Genomic DNA, 19,717 nt, shown 5'->3' with positions numbered 1-19,717 from the left:
ATTTTTTAAACAATGTCTAATGTCTTCCTTCCTTTTCACTGACAGCACCTATCAACCAAGGAGTCATTGCTGCAATAAGAACATAGGAGGACAATGATCTGTATCATTGTATAACTCTACTGAAGAGATTGCAAGGAAAATAAACGAATATGGCCAAAAAGAAGCTATACCAAAAGAAAGGTGGCTGCACTGGATTCCAAAAACAGGTTTTGATCAAAAACAATCTTGAACTAGTCAATTTCACAAAAAAGTAAGAAAGCAACACAATTTGCTGCATGATTTTATCTACTGGTGCTAAATAGTTTTTTTTTGGGGGGGTGGGAATTTGCTGAGTACATCTAGTGTTTAATGCAAAATATCTGGAATGGTTACACCATGTTGTTTTTTTAATACAATTCTTCTCATGAAAAAAAGGTTTTATAATGAATGAATAAACATATTTGAATATCTTGGGACAGAGATTATCCATAAATCTATTCACACACACACTTTAAATTAATCACCATAGGTTTATATGACTTCACTATATTCCCAAATACAGACTTTCTCTCACCATGCCAATGACTCTCCTAGTTGCTGAATCCACGCTGATGTCCTCTCCGGCAGTGTGTATATAATGACCAATTAAATTCTCAGTGTTGAAATGAACTAATCATGTAACGTAAATGCACTTCTGGAACCACTGCCTCAAATACACAAGTTCCAGTTTTTGAATATGGAATGTACTTGTCAAGCTGTTAGTGTTTTTGTTTTGTTTTACTTAATTTTGTGTTACTTCTGGGAACGGGGGAAATAAAAATGATTTCAACTTTCTAATAAACTCCAGATTTGGATTGCTTATTTCTGCTCTTTTCACTCACTAAGTGTGCAACACAATATGTATCAAACATTAAATCAAGGAATCAATGGAAGATTAAGCTAAGCTGCTGGGCGTGTGAAATGTTAAGCTGACCAAAATAGACGAAGGACAAAAAGGAAGATTCTCACAGATCCTGTTCTGACAGTGTATAGTCTGTGTATTTCTATTATATGTAAGTGGGTTAAAGGCATCCAAAGCAATTAACGGTGAACAGAAGTAATGAGCTAGAGATTGATCACCTGACAGCGATACTTGGAGATTTCTGAGGGATATATTCCAGATGTTTTAAGGGCTACTTGACACCATTTGATAGCACTGCTTGATTGTGATATGATGGCAATAATTTGACTGGCTTACTACTGGACAGGAACACCATACTTTTTACCCTCTGATCCTTAAGTGGATGAAAGACACCCTAACACTGGCCTTGTCCAAATGGTTTACTGGCAACACATTTTAATCTTTATCTGCACATTCTGTGTTGCACTTTCATGCTGGCTGCAAATATCCTCCTGGGTAGAAACTAGTTTCTTCCAAGGAGCTCCAAATGTTCTTGGTACTATGGAGACATAGGAAAGGTGATATATGACTTCAGGCTTATTGTTAAAGGGTCACTGGTTCCCCTTCACTTCAGTAATTCCAGATGTCCAGCTGTTTTCGCAAAAAACTTTCCTAAGAAATCCTAAAATGTAGTCACTTCACAAATCAGACATTTGGATCAGAAAAGGAAGGATAAATGCATCCAACTCCAACCTTTGATTGCCTTGGTAACTCAAGTAAATAAGTACAGTGTCACAACATTTTGATTCAACTTTCCATGAACTGCTTTGGGAGTATTCATCAAAGGATTACTGGATGGGAAGTAAAAACTATTTTTTTACTAGTCCACTCAAGATTGTCAAGATATGGCAATGTTTTATCATGCTGTTTTTGCTTTTGGGATTTACTGTGTTATCATGGAAGGGATTTAACTTTATTCTTAAAATGCCTGTAAACCCAACATCAAATCTTGGAAATCTTCACATATATTAGTTAATATCAACTTAATTACACACCAAGATATGAACCCCTGTAACGACCAATCACTATAGGAAAATGCTGATTATTTTTTACTGCACCTTCAGACAGTTCACTCAATAAATCTAGGATGTACTGTATCCCCATTAATATGCATACCATTTTGATATAACACAAAAAAATCCCACTTGGCAACTCATCAAAAACCTGTTGCCACAGACATTAACAGAGTACACATACAGTGAAAAAACTTCATGTAGCCTTTTCCCTACATCAGTGCAATACTAGCAAAGCTATTTTCATCAATTTCTTAAACTATTCTCTGCTTGTTTTCTTACTTAAATGGAAATTGAGTGAACTGCGTAGAATATTAGCAACCAGAAAATGACCAGAAAAAGGGATTTCCCCTGCCTTGAGACATTAAGCCAGATGAAAGAGAGGGAGGGTGCCACTTTTCCATTTAACAACAGAATACGGTGTGATTTTTTTATATGATTTTATATGCACCCAATAACTACAATCATTCCACTATTACATCTGATATACACTCACCTAAAGGATTATTAGGAACACCTGTTCAATGTCTCATTAATGCAATTATCTAATCAACCAATCACATGGCAAATGCTTCAATGAATATAGGGGTGTGGTCCTGGTCAAGACAATCTCCTGAACTCCAAACTGAATGTCAGAATGGGAAAGAAAGGTGATATAAGCAATTTTGAGCGTGTCATGGATGTTGGTGCCAGACAGGCCGGTCTGAGTATTTCACAATCTGCTCAGTTACTGGGATTTTCACGCACAACCATTTCTAGGGTTTACAAAGAATGGTGTGAAAAGGGAAAAACATCCAGTATGCGGCAGTCCTGTGGGCGAAAATGCCTTGTTGATGCTAGAGGTCAGAGGAGAATGGGCCGACTGATTCAAGCTGATAGCAACTTTGACTGAAATAACCACTTGTTACAACCGAGGTATGCAGCAAAGCATTTGTGAAGCCACAACACGCACATCCTTGAGGCGGATGGGCTACAACAGCAGAAGACCCCACCAGGGACCACTCATCTACAAATAGGGAAAAGAGGCTACAATTTGTACGAGCTCACCAAAATTGGACAGTTGAAGACTGGAAGAATGTTGCCTGGTCTGATGAGTCTCGATTTCTGTTGAGACATTCAGATGGTAGAGTCAAAATTTGACGTAAACAGAATGACAACATGGATCCATCATGCCTTGTTACCACTGTGCAGGCTGGTGGTGGTGGTGTAATGGTGTGGGGGATGTTTTCTTGGCACACTTTAGGCCCCTTAGTGCCAATTGGGCATCGTTTAAATGCCACGGCCTACCTGAGCATTGTTTCTGACCATGTCCATCCCTTTATGACCACCATGTTCCCATCCTCTGATGGCTACTTCCAGCAGGATAATACTCCTTTAAATAACCACATCATCTTTTTCCAGAGCAGCCTGTATTTCTCCTGAGGTTTCCTGTGGGTTTTTCTTTGTATCCCAAACAATTCTCCTGGCATTTTTGGCTGAAATCTTTCTTGGTCTACCTGACCTTTTCTTGGTATGAAGAGATCCCCAAATGTTCCACTTCTTAATAAGTGATTGAACAGTACTGGCTTTGGATATCTTTTTATATCTTTTTCCAGCTTTATATAGTTCCATTACCATGTTACGAAGGTCTTTTGACATTTCTTTTCTCCCCATGGCTCCGTATTTCGCCTGCTCAGTGCATCCACGTGAAAGCTAACAAACTCATTGACTATTTATCCACAGACACTAATTGAAATTTAAAAAGCCATAGGTGTGGAGAATTAACCTTTAATTGCCATGTTAACCTGTGTGTGTCACCTTGTGTGTCAAACATTCAAGGGCAGTGGTTCCCAACCAGGGGTACTAGGACCCCTGGGGGTACTTGGCCTCTCCACAGGGGGTACTCGAAAACACTCATGACACCATAGACTTACTAGTGAAATTAACATGAGGGGCTACTTCAGGGGTACTGAAAACAGTGAAAAACATTTTGGGGGTACAGTAACTGAAAAAGGTTGGGAGACACTGTTCAAGGGTATGTAAACTTTTGATCAGGGCCATTTGGGTGAATTCTGTTATCATTATGATTTAAAAAGGAGCCAGACAACTATGTGATACTAAATGGCTTCATATGATCACTATCCTTATATAAAAGTTTGGGATCATCAAAATCAATGCCAGAATTTCACAATTTCTGCAAGGGTATGCAAACTTATGAGCACAACTGTAAATCTGGCAAGTCCTCCTTTGCTCCAAAAAATATATATGTTTGGGGCTACTGATCAGGCCTCTTCAGATCATTGTGAGTAGTTATTGGCTGTACATTTTAGCAAGACCTGGCAAGTCTGGTTGGAAGGCGAGTGTGGAAAGAAGCAGAATGCTTAGCATTAAGGCTTGCCACAAACTTCAACTCTTCTGAATCTGTTGGAATATGTTGCTATGAGAAAGGAAATTTGGGAAGGAACAAAATTGCTGATAAAAAAATCAATAACAACTATTAGAAGGCAATATCTCAGTCCTTCAATGCCACAAAACTTGACATATAAAGTAAAGCAGCAAGCAGTTGACCAACAGATCAAGGTTTGTGAAACATTAGCATTTCCCTCAATTTACTTGCGCTGTTTTTGAGCACTCATGGCTCAGCTGTAATGTGTCACATGAATAAGACCAGAAAAAAACAAAAATAGGACCTATGTATAAGACATCTTGGACCTTGATTGGTGCAGCAGTAAAGTCATTGCCTCATAACTAATGTCTCTGTCATTGGGAGAGCAGCGTTTGTGTATGGCTCTTGGATTAGACCAGCAATCCTACAGAGGGCGGTGAAATTGGCCAGCAATGTCTGGGGTTGGGGAGTTGGGTTGTCTTGACTTGTTATGACTTGTTATGCTTCAGTGACTCCCTGTGGTGACTAGAGTGCCGGAGAGCTCAATCAGATAGAAGGCCAGAGAGTTTGTTCCATCCAATGCGTATGGATTGCGATATAAACTACTGGTTGAGCAAACAGCACAATAAGAGCTAGAGCAGCAACGGATATGCTTTGGAAGACACAATATACTGTCCCCGAGTCCACTGGGAGTTGCGGGAATAAAACAAAGCCTTAACAAAATAAGATATCACCAAATATGTGATAAAAAAATGTTTCATGGATAAATAGGTGTCCTGCGTTGTCCTCTCTGTCTCAGTTGAAATATCTGTCCATCTCTACCTGAGCAAGGTAGGATATCCAAATTGCTCCCAATGGTCATTGCTGTCAATAACAATGTGTTAATGATATCTTACTGAAACCATCAGTCTTTTAGGGGATATCAGATCAAGGGCAAATATCATCCCCAGTACATTGCCAAACTGAGTTTGACAAGAGGTGGATTATTTAGACAGGAAGAGATACTCAGCCTGAATGGTTTACTGTCTCTGTTGGTACCGCAGTATGTTGGCAATGCAAAAGCAGTGGTCGGTTCCTCTCTACTCAGCCTAATGAGTCATAAAGGGTAATGAGACTGCCAATATTGACATGGTTAGAGGGAGGGTAAATTACATTTTGTTGTAAGCCAAGAACATACAGTACATGAGCTGATCTCAAAGGCTGCATTAAAGGCTGCATTAAAATTATGGAAATCAAGCAAAGGTTTGGATTAAATACTGGTAACTTTTATCTAGAGAAATCCACATCACACAGATCACATCACACTCCAAAAGAGCTCTGAAGTGGAGTAAAGAATTTCTCTGTTCAAACTCTACAGAAAAATAATGCGCAGTAACACTGTTACCGTCTTTGTGCACTTGTCAAATGCAAGTGTCAGACTAACCACCAATTGATTAATGTAGCCAACGTCTTCCTAGGAGCGTGGGAAGGGATATTCTGCCCTTGGTAGTGCTGTGGTTGAGTGGGAGTGGGAAACAGAAAGAATGGGGAATGCTTTCCACCACCGGGCTCAGCAGCACCATGCATGGCGAAGCTGCAACGGTCTCATTCCAATGATGACTCATTCCACTGGCTCTGCATCTTTCCACAGGAGCTATAAAGGCCTGGTCCATTAATGGGTTTCATATTGAGAAGCCTCACTGTAAATGCACATCATTTATTTGCAGGCTGAGTCACAGTGGAAAATGTCTCCAGATATGTATTTTTCTTTTGGTCTCACCAATTCCCTGAGGACTAAGAATTCTGTGGCACAACTGAACACATTTGGTCAGCCGCTATGATCCCCCTGGATCTCGCTGATGCTGAGATTGCAAGTCCACAAATCTCCTAAGATTGGCCACGCCCATAAAATTGCCAAGTAAAACGTGTGCAACAGTAAGATTTGCCCTCTGATCTCGACCAAGGGGAGATCTGAAGCCAAGAAGGTGGCGAGGGCCAGTGTGCTGCTAAATATCAAGTTGATAAAAGTGTACCGTAAATTTGGTTTAGGTGGTGCAATGACAGCAGGGACAATTTGGCTTAGTCAGTTGAGACAGTCAGGAACACCCACTATATGAGGAGGGACTAAGCTCTCTCCATCTTGGACAGTTCTTTAGAGTCCATTGGAGAGGATTGCGCTTTTCTCCTCAACAGTTATGTCTCTTCCGAAGTTTCAAAATGCAAAATACTTTTTCGGACCGCTTGAGCAATTGCCGTACATACAGTATCTTGGCTTAAGTGATGGTTATTCCCAGAATAGTTCAATCATATATAAGAAAAAGGTTAATGTTGGGCCAGTACATTGATTAAAAGAGGAAACACTGCTTTGGTGAAAATGTCGGGATGGATAAGAAGGGAAAAACCTGGTTCAGTATAGCTCAATCAAAGGATAGCAGTATCCATGATAACAGGGTCTTATAAAGTCATTGAGCATCAATAAAGGTACCATATCCCGTCTAGAGAAGAATCCAGTTTTATGTCCAGAGCTCGGGACAACAGAAGGAAACCATTACTCATTTAATTATTTTGTGTCTCCAGAAAGACGGTCAAATGTTTCCACTTAGATGTTCTTAAGCCTGATTACTAAATCTCACAAAGTTACATGAATAATTCTCTAGCACGGAATGACAACAAAGAGCATAGCACAGACTCAGGGATTGGAGCTGCAGCTTAATTGTTTTTCGGGGCATGTGTGATTTTCACAAACATTTTATAGCATTTTGTCCATGTCACTATGCTGTCACTGAAAAGATGATGGTACCGAACATCAGGAAAAAGCTAACAATGGTCAAATAATCTTGGCTAATCATAAGCCCCTTATGTCCTTAGCCAGCTAGCATCAGAGATAGCTCCAATAATATCCAATGTTTTCCATTGATCTGGCCCTGATGGAGAAATGCTGGCCCTTCTGAAAGCCGTAAACCCACATCATATACCGATCAGCCATAACATTATGACCACTGACAGGTGAACTGAATAACACTGATAATCTCATTATCATAGCACCTGTCAGTGGGTGGGATATATTAGGCAACAAGTGAACATTCTGTTCTCAAAGTTGATGTGTTAAAAGCAAGAAAATTGGGCAAGTGTAAGGATCTGAGTGATTTTGACAAGGGCCAAATTGTGATGGCTAAATGACTGGGTCAGAGCATCTCCAAAACTGCAGCCCTTGTGGGGTGTTCCCGGTCTGCAGTGATCAGTACCTGTCAAAAGTGGTCCAAGGAAGGAGAAGCAGTGAACCGGCGACAGGGTCATGGGCGGCCACGGCTCATTGATGCACGTGGGGAGTGAAGGCTGGCCTGTGTGGTCCGATCCAAAAGACGATCTACTGTAGTTCAAATTGCTGATAAAGTTATTTCTGGTACTGATAGAAAGGTGTTAAAATACACAGTACATCGAAGTATGTTGCATATGGGGCTGTGTAGCCGCAGACCAGTCATGGTGTCCATGCTGACCCCTGTCCACAGCCGAAAGTGCCTTCAGTGGCCACGTGAGCTTCAGAACTGGACCACGGAGCAATGGAAGAAGGTGGCCTGGTCTGATGAATCACATTTCCTTTTACATCATGTGGATAGCCAGGTGCGTGTGTGTCGCTTACCTGGAGAACACATGGCACCAGGGTGCACTATGGGAAGGAGGCAAGCCAGCCTGCCACAAAGCAAAAATGGGTCCGGAATGGTTTGAGAACACAACAACGAGTTCAAGGTGTTGACTTGGCCTCCAAATTCCCCAGATCTCAATCCAGGTGAGCATCTGTGGGATGTGCTGGACAAATAAGTCTGATCCATGGAGGCCCCACCTCGCAACTTCCAGGACTTAAAGGATCTGCTGCTAACATCTTGGTGCCAGATAATACAGCACACCTACAGAGGTCTAGTGGAGTCCATGGCAGCAAAAGGGAGAACTACACAATATTCTACACAGATTATTGAGTTACCAAAGATGCTAAGGTGTAAGAGAGGGATCTTTAAGTACTGATGCTGGAAGGAAGAAAAAAATTAATAATTGGTCTTCAATTTGAATCCAGATCAAGGAACCATAAATAACATCACAACTACAATGCGGCACTTTTTTTAACTATAGTTCGACGACTTGGTAACATCAATTAAACTCAGTAGGTTTAAAAACAGGGTAAGCACTAAAGCATGTTGCCTCAAGGCTCCTAATAGATGACTGAAGCCACATTTTACATGTGGGTAGAAATGCCCTTGAACAGAGCGGAACCATGGCAGAGAAATAAAAGAAAGAACATTGCTCTTTTTTCCCACAGTCACTGTGATCTTTCTGCCATGGCAATATTGATGCCGGCCTCGGGACCTAGAAACTGGGCAGGCTGACATTCCACATGTAAGAGGAGGGGAGATTTCTAAGGGCATTAAACCGCAACCCAGCTATGTAGGGCTGGGCAATATCACTAAAATATCACTACTGAGTAATTAATTAATTAAACTAACATAATCGCTGATTTATTCAGAATAAGAATATATATTTCATTTGGGTGTAGTTATAATGCTGCACACCAGTGTAATTTTATTTGCACTATTTGAATTTTCAGTTCATGTTTTAAAGAATACTACTTTTTTTGGGCCCACTCCTGAGCCCACCCCTAACCCAGCCTACATTTACTTGTAGTCTTTCAATAATTTCATTATCACACGACTAAGGAAGGAAGTTTAATTTGTTTTGTGATTGTTTAATTGCTCTGAATTTCTAATTTACAGTATTTTTCTCATGTCTGAGAAACATTGATATTGCCCTGTGTAAAAATTAGTCAACAATATGTGATTTGAAACATTTACATATGGTCTAAAACAAGCATGGGCAACTGGCGGCCTGTGGGCCACATGTGGCCCCCACTCCTTTTTGTGTGGCTCTCAGATTAATTTAGAAAATAGTAAAAGGATATTTCAAGGATATAAAGGATATGTACACCAAAAAATATATAGAAAAAATTATATAATGTTTGATGTTTGCTTGTTTAGATAACAAAAGACCATCTGTTTCTCCGCACACAGGAAGTCACGTTCATTTAAAGCGCAACAGTAAATAGCCAATGGGCTAATGTGTATTCTGTTGGGATGTCTATAAAGGTGAGGACAACCAGAAGTTTCTTTGAGACTGAGTGAGATGAGATTGAGGTTGTGTAAGAAAGACCGGCCGGGTCTGTAACCTCATGAACAAGACTATCTAATTCTGCAATTAATAATTGAATTACTCTCTCCCTTAATAACTGGGTACGTGATTCATTATTTACATATACAAAATGGCTGATTTCTAACACCTTAAATTAGTAAAGTTAGTATTGGAACCAAAATCTATGCTGGAAACAAAACATTAAATAGAATTAAAATAATTATTTGCATGTTCACATATAAAACAGTCATTTCAGGGACTCAGAAAGCTGTTGTGATGTCTTTCTAAGTGTAGCTGAGAGTGTGCTGATGTTTAAGAGATAAAACACTTGATGATAGCTATAACAGAAGTCTCTGTACAAGCCAAAATATAAAAGTAGTGAAAAAAGCAGCCGAACGCACTGAATTCCGGGTGAGATGAGCAGAGTGGGAAAACGGCACGTTGATCAATATAAAAAAATTGCCCAGATGTATAGGTTAACTAGCATCAGACCTAGTGTACTTTTAATGCATTTGTAATTAATGACATACAATACATGGCTGTGTGTGTCTGTGTTCCAAGCTAGTCTGCGGCCCCCAGATGACCAGTACATACATTCTGTGGCACCCACCACCAACCAAGTTGCCCATCCCTGGTCTAAAAGGATATTCAATATGTATCTGCAAAAGATTACACCGGAGGATGATCAGTTGGCCATATTTGAAAGCCATTCACATTCACATGACTGGACACATGGCAGTTGAGGCCTTGTCCCAATAACGATTTGTTTTTAAAAAAAGCAGGAATGACAATTCAATCAAAACAGAAGTTTGAAGCTGTTGCACAGAAACAAATATGCTCATAGGACAGAATAAAGTGAATGTTACAGATACAGCACATGATGAATTAGCACATGATGAATGTAACCTTAAGAAATGATGGTCTCCCAAAAGATGTTCAATGCTCAAAAGGGCTCAATACTAGACTTTGGCTGGGCCACTCAAGGACATTCACAGACTTGTCTCCCTTGTTTTCAACAGACGTAGTGTTTGCTGTGATCAGACGCACAATCCCGACTCCACGAATCTCAACCCAGTCTGATCGAAGCTAAAGGGCCGCGACTTGCATCGGTGGAACAAAACCATGTGATTATTCGTTTGATCATGTCTGACACTTTCAAACACTGACCTCTGCTGGTCACTTTATTTTATCCTTTTGGTAAAATCTAAATATCAGCATTTTCACCACAGCATTGACACAGTCGATGGCATCGCAGACTCATAATCACTAAAAGGAAGTGATGTAAGATCGAATCCAGATGGAGTTTAGCAAATTTTGAGTCCAAACGATATGGTCTATTATTGCTCAAATAATTTGTTTCATCTTAAGACACTTGCTTTAAAATAAACAGGTGCAGTCTAAAAAGCTAGCTGGAAAGGCAAGAAGAAAATGAGAAAAAATCTTGCATTTAAATTCCCTTTCACAATGTGCACGCCTAACAGCTGTGCAATAAAATCTTGTTAAATGTAATGGAAATACAGTAGACATCTATATAAACATTAAACAGGTGATGCTTATTCCTGACCATGTAAGCACTCATAACAACATCTGGGCATGCCCCTGATGAGATGGCGGGTGGTGTCATGGGGGATCTTCTCCCAGACCTGGATAAGTGAGCTCTTGGACAAACAGTGGCGCAACTTCGGATGCACCAATACATAACGTCCCAGAGGTTCTCAAGTGGATTCAGGTCTCGGGAATGTGAGGGCCAGTCAATGGCATAAATGCCTTTGTCATTCAGGAACTGCCTATACACTAACTGCCTATACACATGAGGCCTGGCATTGTCCTGCACCAGGAGGAACCCAGGGCCCACTACAACAGCGTAAGTTCTGACTGTGGGTCTGAGAATTTCATTCCGGTACCTAAGAACAGTCAAGGAGGTCTGTGCGACCCTCCAAGGACATGTCTCCCCAGACCATCACTGACCCACCGCCAAACTGGTCATGCTGGATGAAGTTGGAGGCAGCATAACGTTCACCATGACATTTCCCAACTCTTTCACGTGTCATGTGCTCAGTGTGAACCTGCTCTCATCTGTGGTGAGAACAGGGTGCCAATGCCAGACCTGCCAATTCTGGGGTTCTCTGGCAAATGAGAATCGAGCTGCATGGTGCTGAACTCTGAGTACAGGTCCCAATAGGGGGACGTCGGGCCCTCATGCCAACCTCATGGAGTCTGTTTCTGACAGTTTGGTCAGAAACATGCAAACCAGTCACCCGCTAGAGGTCATTTTGTAGGGTTCTGGCAGTGCTCCTCCTGTTCCTCCTCGAACATAGGAGCAGATACCCATCTCCTGGTATCTACTCCATGCTCTTGAGACTGTGCCGGGAGACACAGCAAACCTTCTTGCAACGGCACATATGGATCTTGCCATCTTGGAGGAGCTGGACTACCTGTGCAACCTGAATTGGCTGCAGGTTCAGCCTCATACTACCAGTAGTGACAAGGACACTAGCAAAACGCGAATCTAGAATCAGTCAGGAAGGATAAGGAGAGCAATTGTCTGTGGCCAGTATCTGCAAAACCAGTCCCCTTTTTGGGGGTTGTCTTGGTGTTGCCTCTCCAGTGCACCTGTTGTCACTTGCATTTGTATAAAAACAGGTGACATTGACTCATAAATGCTTATGCTTCCTCACTGGACAGTATATTCATATTCCTGAAGTTTAAATGACCTGGTGTTATATTGTGATGATTACATGTTCCCTTAATTTATTTGAGCAGTGTAGTTCCACTGCCGCTACTTCTGTTGTCTTCTGTAGACTCTTTCTTTCTTTATGATAATTTGTATGGTCTTCTTTCATGCACTGAATTTCACAGATAAAAATGTGTAGTTCTTTCACCTAGCTCTTAAATGTGTGCACTTCCTATATGTTGCTGTAGATAATAGGTTCTGCTAAATAACTAAAAAGTTAAATGGAATTTTCTCGTTTAGATTTTCAGTGGTATTTACAGTATTTATTTTGGTTGGATACATTTTTATTTAGCATTTATATTAAAAGAAAGAAAAAAGTAGCTTACATTTCATTAGTAAATGTAAATATTACTGACAGCTTTTTAAAAAAAACAGTCATGAACTTGTTGAACTCCTAATAAGGGTGCCACTTACGGTTTTCATTTGGCTAAAACTTTGAGATTGCCTTCCAACTGCCATAACAGTGTCATGGTACGGTGAGCAGCAGCGCCACCGTGCCATACATTCTCAGTTACCCATCACTCATGAACACATCCCGGACTGTCACATGTTTTCAATCTTTTACACCAGGTCGCAATTGATATAATTTGTAAGTGCTTAAATGTTTCCCCTCTGCTCCCCACAGTGTGGATCATTGTTCTTGTTGTGTTTGCTGGCATGTGTTGCTGTTGTGTGTAAGTCTATCAGAACCTTTATGTAAAGTCGTTTTTGCTGCTTTAGACAGCCTTTTGCGTTCATGTGTTTGTTGTGCTCGGTGTTTGTTTGTTTGTTGTTATTAAATAGAACTACACCAACTATCTCTGCCTGCAACCTGGTTCCTTGCTCCAGCAACACGCCGCATATTGTTACAAACAGACTATACTGTAGGGAGGTTCAGAAACCTTGATTATTAATGTGAAGTTACTTCCAAACTGTTGAAAGGGGATTTTTTTTTAATTTAACACAGAGTTTAACAATGGTGGGAGAACTCCAGAGCAACTGTGTGGAGATGGCTGAATACTTTTGAAAGACACTATGCAGTCATGTCCAAATATATTTGCAGTATTGCAATTGTCTCTAAATAATGTTTAAATTGACCAGTTATTTGATATCTACTGTTCTTTACTATTATATTACTCTTAATATTACAGAAGCTTTGTTTTGGATTCAGTACTAAATAGTCTACATTTAAAATCAGAACATAAACAGAATGGACAACATTTTTGACTTCCTAACTTATGGATGGTTCCTTCCAAAGTAACTGATTTCAAACATGCCGTTGGTAATGGCTTCGTTTTTCCACTGACCTTATAACATGAAATTGGTTTACTAGTGCTAAGTGAGCGCAGGCATATTTAGAGAAGGCACAGACATATTCTCACACAGCACTGCGTCTGCTCTCACAATTCAGTTTATGCCCTCACGCGATAGATTCTCCACTCTCTCCTGAGTACATGCATTTCTGCAACTGATCCTCTGCACACTCGTATTGAGTTTCTGCTCTATCAACTTTAGTTTTCTGTGAGTGCATTTTTCACTTCATAGTGGCAAGAGATTTTGAGACATTTTATGCCAGACCTTTTTACAGACATTCACACAATAATACTAAAGTCAAAATCAACATGTTACGTAGTTATACACTGTAGTTGTAAAATCTTTTAAACAATCTACACTATTAATTTACGAGGTAAACATTTTCAAGGTTCCTCTTCGTAAAGATAAAGCTTCTAGTTTACACTGCAGTCCAGAAGTATTTGGATAGTGATAGTTTTGTTGTTTTGGATCTGTACTCTGCAGAACCCTACAGGCTCTTCATATTTTTTAAGAATCGTGTTTGTTTGTTTTTTGCTAATGGTAGTGGCTGATATCCACAGCAATCTCCAAGAGAATTATTATGTTTCTGTTTTATTCTTGATTATGGTGAACATTCTTCAGTCATCCACTGTAGATGTCTTCTTCAGTCTGCCAGTTCATTTATCATTGCTGACCTATCCAGTGCTTTGATTCTTCGTGCAGTGCCTTATAGCTTCCTATGTTTTTATCCCATTTGTAATGGTCCCTGCCTGAAGGGACCGTTCCACTTCATGTTTTCTGTTTGTCCTTGTCCAGTCCTTGTATGGTCTTTCCTGTTCTTGTTTCAGTTGATTGGTATATTCATTTCACCTGTGTTTAGCCCCCACCTGTTTCTATTCTCCTCGTTTGTCTGTGTACTTAGTTCGGCCATTTTCTCCCTGTCAGTGTGTGCCTGAACTGTTGAACCCCTGAGTATTTTTTGTTTTTTTGTTTTTTTGTTTTTTTGTTTTTTTGTTTTTGTAGTGCCCGTTTGGTTTTCTTTGTTATTGTTAAATAAAAAGGGGAAACACCTCAACCTTCTGCGCCTGCCTCCTTCTCCTACTATACAACGTGACACCATTTTTAATCTTTATGTTTTCTTGTTGTCTTTTTTATTATGACGATATATTCATTTGTTTTGATGTTTTCATTTGAGTATTTGTTTTTATGTTATTGTACTTTTCTTTGTAAAGCACATTTAATTGCTTTGATGAATTGTGCTATATAAATAAGCTTGCTTGCTTCTTAACGTACTAAACTGTTTGATTTGGCATACCCAATGTTTTGCATAATGTCTCTGATTTATTTCTTATTTATCTGCATCATGATGGTTATCTTTACTTGCACTGACACTGTTGGTTCTTGTGTTGTCAGGCACCAGCAACCGAGTCCAAATGCAAAGCCTAGAATCGAGACTAGACATTAACAGCTCTGTTGTGCATGGATGAAAATACTGTGACATTAAAAGCTCTCTCTAGTCTTAACCAATGTTCATGTGTGTCACTGTCCAAATACTTAAGGACATTACTGTAAATATGTCTTCATCCAGTAGCTGTAGCAATGAACAGTGTGAGTCTTATAGCAGGCAAAGGTTGCCAAAAACAGCTAACTGAGTCAATTGTAAGCAAAATGAAGTGGCTACATTGTGCCACATTGGAAATTGAGCCAGGACACAGAGGATATTGTTTCTGTTGCAAAACATTTAGCTGTTCTGCCCTAAATTAACACTTACCTGGAGCTATACTAGAGCAGGGTGATTTGAGAAGGTGTCCATGTTGATTCCCCCCATTATTTGGCAAGGTGACTAGCCCTGAGTCAACTTACTGAATAATGGGGGGAATCAACACTGCACGGAAACTTCCAAAGGAACCCTGGTTTGGCAGAAAGCAGAAAACTGGACTCTTGCTGTAGCCAAGGGAGATGTAGGCTGGCAATGTTTTCACAGTATCCATTGTAACCTTGTAGATTATGAGCACACATTTAAGTGTAAGTTAGTGGGAAGTCTGAGTGCAACACCATTAACAATAAAGTTAGTTTTGCATTTACTCCATTGTGTATGCATGTGTTGGTTGCACACTCAACATCTTACAGGATGTGGCATCGAAGGACATTTGATTCTAAGACACCTGATTCCATACTATTTGTTTGCTTGATGGAATAACAGAGTAGGGATGTGTTTTCAGAAAACCACCCTCTCCTGCACCCTTGGACACTTATGCTTTGTTTGCACTGTTACTCACTGTTCAAACAGCAGTTAAAAATGACCAATTATGGATATCTGTAAGGCAATGGCATGGCAACACACCAGGCAAAGATCCTGTGGGGGAGGGACACAGAGACACCCCAAAATCTTGTGGAAATCCTTCCCAGAAAAATGGCATCTGTTACTGCTGCAAGGGAAGGGGGAGTTAGACTTTGTAGTCTAACTCCATATTAATGCCCATGGTTTTGGAATGGGATTTCCAACAAGCTCATATAAAGCTCTGTAAAAAATTAAGAGACCACTGCAAAATGATCAGTTTCTCTGGTTTTACTATTCATAGGTATCTGTTTGAGTAAAATTAACAGTTTTGTGTTATTTTATAAACTACTGACAACAACACTCCCAAATTCCAAACAAAAATATTGTCATTTAGAGTATTTATTTGTAGAAAAAATAACTGGTCAAAAGAACCAAGAGAATATGCATTGTTTTCAGACCTAAAATAATGCAAAGAAAACAAATTCATATTCATATTTTCTAAAACAATATAATAATGTTTTAACTTAGGAAGAGTTCAGAAATCAATATTTGGTGGTATAACCCTGTTTTTTAATCACAGCATTCATGTGTCTTGGCATGCTCTCCACCACTCTGTCACATTGCTGTTGGGTGACTTTATGCCACTCCTGGCACAAAAATTCAAGTAGCTCAGCTTTATTTGATGGCTTGTGACCATCTATCTTCCTCTTCATCAAATTCCAGAGGTTTTCATTGGTTTTCAGGTCTGGGGATTGAGCTGGCCATGACAGGGTCTGGATCTGGTGGTCCTCCATCCACACCTTGATTGACCTGGCTGTGTGGCATGGAGCATTGTCTTGCAGGAAAAAACAATTCCCCGAGTTGGGGAACATTGTCAGAGCAGAAGGAAGCAGGTGTTCTTCCCTGTACTTGGCTTGATTCATGCGTCCTTCACAAAGACAAATCTGTCCAATTTCGGCCTTGCTGAAGCATCCCCAGATCATCACCGATCTTCCACCAAATTTCACAGTGGGTGCGAGACACTGTGGCTTGTAGGCCTCTCCAGGTCTCCGTCTACCCATAAGATGAGCAGGCGTTGGGCAAAGTTGAAAATTTGACTCGTTAGAGAAGATGACCTTACTCCATTCCTCTACGGTCCAATCCTTATGATCTTTTGCAAACTTCAGCCTGGTTCTTCTTTCATTGATGAAGGGCTTTTTTTCTAGCTTTGCACGAACTTCAGCCCTGCCCCTAGGAGCCTGTTTCGAATCGACCTCACCGTGCACTTCACCCCAGCTGCTGTTTGCCATTCTTTTTGTCATCCTATGGTTGTTGAGTGACATTCAAATGAGTTGACGGTCATCTCGGTCAGTGGACAGTTGTTTTCGCCCTCTGCTAGTCTTTAGCTTTGTTGTCCCCAGTGTCTGTTGCTTGACCTTGTTTTTATGAAAAGTTTCACATTTCAGGATGTAGGCAACCTGACACTCACTGTATCCGCCCTCTGCTAGTAAAGCCAGAATTTAACCCTTCTTTTCCTCACTCAAAGCTTTTCTTTTCAACTCTTTTGTGATGCTAAATAGTTATTTCTTTATTCAAATTACCTTTGAGGTACTACTTGCACTATTTTTGACATCCAGCTGGTTCTACTGCAAGAGGATAGTGATGACCACAGCAGTGGTTTTTATACTTTTCCTCGCTAAATTAGATTTGGTTCAGGTAATCACCTAATCAGTACCTCATTAAGTAAAATGAGGTGTGCATGTGTTGGTATTTAACAGACACTGGAATGAAATGGCTGCCATACATGAAGAGATACTGATTTAAGAAAAATTAAGAGTGGTCACAATTTTTTCCAGCGCTGTAGGTGTGATGTTTGGGTGTACATACTTTTGGTCATAGAGTGTATGTTCATGTCATAGTCAACAATCCACTACGTTACATGAAATATCTACTACCCACACCAATTTCCAGTTAGCTATACTACCGGCTGAAACCAATGGCGTTAGTTGTCACTTCTTCTCAACCTAAAAAAGACAACTTCTTAATGTTAAGCATCGAAAACCCCCAAAAATATATCTAACAACAACTTAAGAGATAATTTGACCTAGATTACAATTCTGGTGAGATTCTGCCTATGCTGAGTTGTTCCTGAAAGCCCATAGAGTCATTATTCACAACACGCCATTATTCATCTCAGTCCCTGGAATTAGCATTATTAGCATCATCCAAATTCATGAATTGAAAATAAACTTCCCAAGGCATTTTGGGTCATTTTTAAACTATACTGAACAATGTTTGAGAAAGTGAAGGAACATCTGGATCGCACTGAGGAGTGCTCTGTGATTGATGGTGCAATAATGCACAGTTGAGGAATAGGTTTTACAAGCATTTAAAACACACTTCTTTCCAATCAAAAGTATAACCAAAAATGTGTGTCTCCTGTGAGAAACTGATACAATTACGGATACGAGTGTGACAAGACCGCCACAACCCTATTGTTCAGACTGATTGAAAAACAATCTGATTGTATGGGATATGGGGTAAAAAATAGATTTTAGTCACCTCAAACTGCCAGTGTGAACATGACTCTATGAAGCAAAAATACAAATTCCCATTATGTTCATGCACTAATGTACACCCAAGCTCTCTTTATTTTTATTCAAAATAGACTCTATCAAGTCAGCTGGAATCGCCAGGTATCATCTTGAACTGCAACACAATCAGGAGAACTTTGGACAGGTACAGCAACGAGTCTTTCGAGCCTGGTACTCCAGAGGTGTGGGCCAAGACCTCATGTCCTACAAAGTTAAGGCAGGATGTCAATCCACCCACATTGCCAAGCATCAACCAAAGGGACACCAAACAACTGCAACCACCCTGAAATGAGGGCAGAGTATTGCCAAGAGTTCTAGGTACAGTTAGAAGGCCTGTATCTTGCGATCTTAGGTTATGTGTAGGTATGTATGGCTGGACCAATTTAACAAGTTAAGTAGGAGCAAGTCCTTTTATTGCTTTATAGGTTAACAATAAAACCTTAAAGTCAGCCCTAGCCCTAACAGGCAGCCGGTGTAAAGAGGCTAGTACAGGAGTAATGTGCCCAAATGTTTTAGTTCGAGTTCGGATTCTAGCAGCCATATTCAGCACTAATTGAAGTTTATTGATTAAACAGGGGAACCAGAGAGATAAGCACTTCAGTAATCTAATCTAGAAGTGATAAAAGCATGAATTTGATTGCATCAATTTTTGATAAAAGGTTTCAGATTTTTGCTATGTATTTTACATGTTCATCTAAAGAGAGGTCAGGGTCAGGGGTAACGTCGAGGTTTCTCACAGCTTTGTGGGATACAAACATACAACTGTCGAGGTTTACTGAGAAATCTGCCAAAATAACTATTTGTTTCTTGGGTCCTAAAAAAGCATTTCTGTTTTTCCTTTAAAAAGCAAGTTCTTCATCATTTACTTCCTAATATATGAAATGCATGCTTCCAAAGGAACAATTTGTTAGGCTTCTCCATGTCTCATCGAAATCTACAACTGTGTGTCATCAGCATAACATTGAAAATTGACATTGTGATTTCAGATGACATCACCCAAAGGCAGCATATATAGTGAAAACAATAATGGGCCCAAAACTGAGACTTGAGGAACACCAAAACCTACCTTTCTAGATACATTATATATTTCCAAATAACACAAGTAAACAGATGTATATTGATTATAATAGTTTCACACAGTAGACAAATAATCTAGCAGGAAATCTTTTTATAATTACAAGCTTTAATATAGATTCAACCATTGAATATCCGGAAATCGTTTTCAGAATGTGATTGTAGGGGGGCCCCTGAATGGGATTTGGTAACCCTTCAAATTACAGCCCATTATTTACAGGGTAGTTCTCACGTAACTATGTATTAACAAGAATGTAGGTATGTGGTAAGAAGGGGTAGTTATGTAGGAACAATGTAGGTGTTACTTGTACTTATATAAACGAATTTGAAGA

The 19,717-nt window shown here is 39.9% G+C and overlaps 1 protein-coding gene across 5 annotated transcripts in view; it reads left to right on the top strand.

Annotated features, from left to right (window-relative positions):
• col6a3 (collagen, type VI, alpha 3) overlaps nt 1-825 on the top strand; it is a 69,870-nt gene extending 69,045 nt beyond the window's left edge. For all 5 annotated transcript variants that reach the window (XM_034286752.1, XM_034286751.1, XM_034286750.1 and 2 more), the window contains one exon: nt 46-825. In XM_034286752.1, the coding sequence (XP_034142643.1) occupies nt 46-86 (41 nt within the window). In that variant the 3' untranslated portion in view covers nt 87-825. The remainder of the gene's footprint in view (nt 1-45) is intronic.
• The last annotated feature ends 18,892 nt before the right edge of the window (nt 826-19,717 follow it).

The sequence above is a fragment of the Esox lucius genome, chromosome 16, assembly GCF_011004845.1.
Source record: "Esox lucius isolate fEsoLuc1 chromosome 16, fEsoLuc1.pri, whole genome shotgun sequence".
NCBI lineage: Eukaryota > Metazoa > Chordata > Actinopteri > Esociformes > Esocidae > Esox > Esox lucius.
The sequence above is the reverse complement of the archived record's forward strand: the minus strand, read 5'-3'. Positions and strand labels throughout refer to the sequence as shown.